This window comes from Pollachius pollachius (assembly GCF_949987615.1).
Source record: "Pollachius pollachius genome assembly, chromosome: 5".
NCBI classification, from domain to species: Eukaryota; Metazoa; Chordata; class Actinopteri; order Gadiformes; family Gadidae; genus Pollachius; species Pollachius pollachius.
Genome location: NC_136938.1, coordinates 28,030,410 through 28,036,649, shown reverse-complemented (window position 1 = coordinate 28,036,649; position 6,240 = coordinate 28,030,410). Strand labels below are relative to the sequence as shown.

The window sequence follows — 6,240 nt, the reverse complement described above, 5'->3', positions numbered from 1 at the left end:
ATACACACACCCACAAACACCCACACACACCCAATGTTGTGTCTGACTGGAACATGAATGCCCATGCTGCTGCCAAAGAACGACCGTCCAATGGGAGCCATTCTAAGTGGTAATTAATAACTACGAGGCCGGTGTTAGTTTGTTATTGTCGACGCCCATCATGAAACCAGGAAGGACCATGATTCATGTTCTGTCCGATCACAACCATCGTCTTTCGTCGATGTGAAAAAACTCTTGTGCGGATGGAGCCACCTCCTTTAAATCGCGCCTTTCTAACCAGCGGCCGCTCGAAGCGCTTTACAATATGGCCCAACATTCACCCATTCACGCTCACAGTCGCACACCGACGGCGGAGTCAGCCACGCAGGGCGACAGCCAGCTCGTCAGGAGCAGTGAGGGTGAGGCGTCTCGCTCAGGGACACCTCGACACTCTGAGCTGGGGATCGAACTAGCAACCTTCCCGTTACCAGCCGGAAGGTTACCCTCTGAGCCCCAGAAAAGAAGTGACCTTATCAGTTGTAGTGCGTGTGTCTCTGACCGTGGCTGTGTGTGTGTGTGTGTCTCTGACCGCCGCTGTGTTTGTGTGTGTGTGTGTGTGTCTCTGACCGTTGCTGTGTGTGTGTGTGTCTCTCTGACCGTGTGTGTGTGTGTGTGTGTGTGTGTGTGTGTGTGTGTGTCTCTGATCGTTGCTGTGTGTGTGTGTCTCTCTGACCGTGGCTGTGTGTGTGTGTGTGTGTGTGTGTGTGTGTGTATGTGTGTGTGTGTCTCTGACCGTGACTGTGTGTGTGTGTCTGTGTCTCTGACCACCGCTGTGTTTGTGTTTGTGTGTGTGTCTCTGACCGTTGCTGTGTGTGTGTGTGTCTCTCTGACCGTGTGTATGTGTGTCTCTGACCGTTGCTGTGTGTGTGTGTCTCTCTGACCGTGGCTGTGTGTGTGTGTTTGTGTGTGTCTCTGACCGTGTGTGTGTGTGTCTCTGACCGCGTGTGTGTGTCCGTCCAGCTCAACCTGCGTCTGAAGGCCCTGAAGCGGCAGATGGACGCGGCGGAGGAGGAGATGGACCGCCTGGAGCACGGCAAGAAGAAGCTGCAGCGAGAGCTGGACGAGCAGCAGGAGGCCAACGAACAGCTGCAGAGCCAGCTCAAGACGCTGCGCAGCGAGATGAGGTAGGCACGCACGCACAGACACACAACGCACGCACGCACGCACACACACAGGGCACGCACAGACACACAACGGACGCACGCATGCACACACACAGCGCACGCACAGACACACAACGCATGCACGCACACACACAGTGCACGCACAGACACACAACGCACGCACACACGCACACACACAGTGCACGCACAGACACACAACGCACGCACACACGCACGCACACACACAGCGCACACACAGACACACAACGCACGCACGCACACACACATACACACTCACATTCCATCGCCTGATGAGGTCTGTACGCACTCACACACTCAGACGCGCACGCAGACTCACACAGCGCACGCACAGACACACAACGCACGCACGCATTCCCACACACACACTCACGTGCACCAACATGCACGCACGCACACACAGCGCACGCACACACACACGACCCAGCTCAAGACGCTGCGCAGCGAGATGAGGTAGGGCTGCACGCACACACACACTACGCACGCAGACACACAACGCACGCACGCACGCATTCCCACACGCACACTCGCATTCCATCCACCGATGAGGTCTGTACGCACGCACACTCACACGCGCACGCACACTCACACGCGCACGCAGACTCACATCCCATCCGCTGATTGGAGGATCGTTGCGCTGCAAGGGGCATGTTAACGTTTTGCCGTTAAGAGGGATAATCATGTGGCGTGTATCTCTGTCTGTCTCTCTCTGTCTCTCTGTCTGTCTCTCTGTCTGTCTCTCTCTGTCTCTCTGTCTGTCTCTCTCTGTCTCTCTCTCTCTGTCTCTCTGTCTCTCTGTCTGTCTCTCTGTCTCTATCTGTCTCTCTCTGTCTCTCTCGGTCTCTCTCTCTGTCTCTGTCTCCCTACCCCACACACACTCGCTTTTCTCGTTCCACCTCAAATAAACACATTATCTTTCTCTCTCCCTCACTCTCTCACTCCCTCACTCTCACTCCTATACTTGTATTCTCTCTGCAACACACACACCCTCACCCGAACTCTCCATCATCCACACTCACACGTTCTCTTTCTCTCCCTCCCTCTCCTCCACTCGCTCACTCACTCCCACCCAAACCCACACACACATTCTTTCTCTTTCTCTTTCCCTCTCCCTCTGCTGAACTCTCTCACACACACACTCACTCTTACTCTCTCGCCCGTTCCTCGCTCTCATAAGGCGTAAGACCACCTCTGCTCCACTGCTCACAACCATGGATGATGACGACGACGACGATGATGACGTGAGCACCGACGGAGAGACCTACTTCAGCTCCTTGTCGGGCTACAAGCGCTCCTCCAGTCAGGACAACATCATGTCCACCTTCACGTTGTGAGCCCAGCGGACAGACCCTCAGAAACACGTCTTTAGAACACAGCCCCACCAACAAGGAATCAGCGAGTTGGGTCTCAATAAGTAGCTGGAGGAAACACAATCATGCAGAGCATCCGTCCTAATCTTTGATAAGTGAACCGTTATACCCTTCAAGGATACGTCCACATTGACTCGAACTCTCATGCACTGTAAATGTAGTTTCACTTTTATTTCCCTAAAAAATGTCTGAAGTTGCATACTCTACGAATGATTTTGATATTACCTTGCTCAGAAATTACCATTTAAATATATATTTACTTTTGTAATCAATCGATCAACTCTGATTATAATAACGAGGGCTTGGACGCTTCGGCCTGTTCAGCCAAAAACATATTTATTCAGGTTGGACTATATCAACAGGCTGTCATATTTTCTGTGTTTGGGGGAAAGGGGATTTAAATGAGGGACTCTGTTCAGTACATTGTATTTGATATCCAATGTTCCCTATAGCTCCTTTTTACCAGGCTTGTTACTCATTCAAAGTCTGAGATGTTTCAGTATTCGTTCGTCATGCGTTTAATTGAAAGTTCTTGGAATGTGTAATATTATATTGCAATTGTCAATTTAGTTGAACAGCCGCTTATTTTAGTTGTTTTTTTTGTGTGTTTTCCGTGATCTTCTTGATACCGGTCTTCAGAATCATTGTTTCAGGCTCAGACAAAATGGCTGTCATAACAGCATAACAGCATAACAGCATGTGACATGTGTTAAGCTAGTTACATAACTGCAACATTTTCCATGACACAGTGTTATTTACATATCTATCACTAGATATTCTACATGCTCTTTTTTTTGGTCAACATCATATGAATATGTTTGTACATTGCTGTACGTTGCGAAGAATGCCTGTTATTTGTGATCTTTCTGCAGTTCTACAGAGCAGAGAGTCGATACACACTCTCCTGGATACACAATCGAGGAGAGTGTATTTGTATTTTTTGGACAATCAATGTTTTGCTTCTCTTGTGATTTGCACTCGGTTCTCTTGAGAGTGGATTGAGACTCCTCCCATTGTCTTTCTGTGTTTCTTTAGAAACATCAGCGAACTGAAATAAAGTGACCAATGTCTCCTGCCTATTTGCCTTAATCAAATTTATTACCGAAAATGTTTTGGATCTTCATTGCACAATTAGGGAAATGGTGTGCACTAATTAGTGTGGTTCCAAAGCAAGCCACACTCAAGTTATATTGTTTGATCATGTCCTCAAATCGATTATCTCCAACCATTTTTCTGAAACATGTCAATATGAATCCTGTAGTTCACCACTTGCATGTTAAAGACATATATATAAGGCCAACGTTGGTCTAGATTATTCCAGATACACTCCTATATATACATGCACCACTACGCTGGAATTTTGCGTTCTCACGGGAGACGTTTGTTACAGAAAACGCTTTACAGCTGAGTAGAAAGCCGAGCGGGGGAGAGGCGTTCTTATCCTGCCCTAACAGCTGGATGCCCATTGTTCTAGAGACAGTGGCCGGGCGCCTGTTGACTCGGTACAAATCAACCTTCTAAATGCACTAAATGCTCTTCGTCCTGGAGCATGGTAGTAAGGGCTCAGGGGGAGCAGCAAGTGTCGGCCTGTGCTTAAAGGCCCTGGCACACCAACCACATTCTGGTGAGTTCGGTGACCTGGGTCTGTTCGGTGTGTGCTGTGGGATCGGCCGTCCTCAAAAACGTCGGTGATCGTTTCAAGCCCGTCTGGGTTATTTTCCACCAATTGCACATGTTGAATCGGCCATGACCAAATCGGTCCGACTGCCTTTTCTGCCGACGATCGGCAGTCGGAATGGTATGTCAATGCCGTCTCCCATGACTACAGTGCTCGGCAGTATGAAGACTTAGGCATGAGTGACTAATGCATATATTTTTTATTTGGTACAGAATAAATGTAAGTGAAAGAAAGTACCTAGTCTTTGGCATGAATGAAAATGAAAGACTACCCCGAGGGCGTTGTTCTTCATACTTCCACAGAGCTCATGAACAGTGGATACTGGCTTTGAAACAGGAGCGAGGCCAACAGGGCCGGGCGTCCCACATCCAGTCTCATTCGACGCTCTGCTGCCCCCTTGTGGTAGACATGAAACGGTTTCTAAATGTACGTCTAATTATTCACAAAATAAGGAATATAAATGTTCCCTATATGTTTAGATACTATTTTTAGAAGATGGCGACCAAGCATTAGACTTATGAAGGTTAAAAACATACACACGCCCGACACACACACAGGTGTCCCTTCTGCTGGCTAAGGATTAGGTTTTATGCTGATTTACACATGGTTTGTTTGATTCATTTCCATGCGTTCATGGCATTTTGTTCTCATGACATCTCAATGAGCATATTTTCATATTTGTAAATCAACGTCAGCTATTTTATGCAAAACCAAACCGTACCTACGCAACAAAGACCTTTTTGGAACAAAGAAGAACAATAAAACATGCTAATAATGTTTCCTATTCATACTAGGTTGTGACCGGCAACTAGTGCGTCACTCAGATAAGGGATTGACGGATATTTCAAGCTTGACCAAAAGTCAAACCACATACTATCGCTGCTCATGATGACAGCACACAATACTTGTTGTTGTAGTTGATGACAGCAGCACTAGGATTATCAACTTAAGTCAAGACCTGTCTCCATGTCTTCACCGGGCACTGACAATATGACACCAAATGATTCACGATTGATTGAAACGTCCCCATTAATAACAGTGTGTAGGTTGAGGTTAACATCACTCTGTGTTAATAACAGTGTGTAGGTGAACATCTCCCTGTGTTATTTACAGTGTGAAGGTGAACATATCTCTGTGTTAATAACAGTGTGTACATGTTGGTTAACATATATCTGTGTTGTAACGGCGAGTTCATGCCTTCAGCCCAGTGAGTTTCAACATATGTGATTCCATACACTGGAAATCTGGTCCTTCCTGTCGGACCAGCTGAGTGAAAACCAGGCGACAGGAATGAGAATCCTCTGACACACGATTCGGAGCAAGACTAGGAGCTGTGGCGGCCCTGATCACAACAATAGGACGACTTGATGACCATAATAACTTGGCAGCTCTCCCCTAACGAGCCTTTGATTGGTCGACATCGGATCTGGACGCAGCCCAGCGTGTGGACGATTACAAGTCCATAACCTCAGCCCGTTTGTTTGATATTCAGTCACTTATTAACCATGTGTACTGATGGCCTGTGGAGTTACTCATGTTGACGTTTTCTCATGACGTGCTCTCTGTGTTATACTGACACCCCCCCCCTCCCTGTATGTCTACTTCTGGTTTCCATTGGTCGGGAGGGGCTGGAGAGCCACACTGGAATGTGATCTGTCTACCAGCGCTGCTCGATGCAACGGCGATCGTACTGCCTTTAATATGGATTTGTGAATATGTATATTTGCTAGTCCTGTAAAGTGTTTACTGCTGCAGCCCTCTCAACGTGTGCCCTCGCCTTAGCTGTACTGTAGTTTCCTTCGTGTTTAAAAGGGGAAACACAAGGCAGGAGAGACAATGTGCTCCCGGTCTCCTTCCACTGCCATTGTTTCTCCGCTCTCAGTTTCACCCAGCTCTATTAATAATTCATCGGCCGAGCTGCACAGCCCTGTGGCTCTGGCCCTGAGCGTTCAAACCCTGTTTATTATCAACAGCACTTGTTGACATTTCCCTTGTTTACCATAAACAGAGG

General features: G+C 47.8%; 1 protein-coding gene across 2 annotated transcripts in view; it reads left to right on the top strand.

The window, feature by feature from the left end:
- Positions 1–3,628, top strand: part of cgnl1 (cingulin-like 1) — a 30,497-nt gene extending 26,869 nt beyond the window's left edge. For both annotated transcript variants that reach the window (XM_079736746.1, XM_079736745.1), the window contains exons 18-19: positions 1,000–1,163; positions 2,359–3,628. In XM_079736746.1, coding sequence (XP_079592872.1) covers positions 1,000–1,163; positions 2,359–2,515 — 321 coding nt within the window. In that variant the 3' untranslated portion in view covers positions 2,516–3,628. The remainder of the gene's footprint in view (positions 1–999; positions 1,164–2,358) is intronic.
- Positions 3,629–6,240: the final 2,612 nt, after the last annotated feature.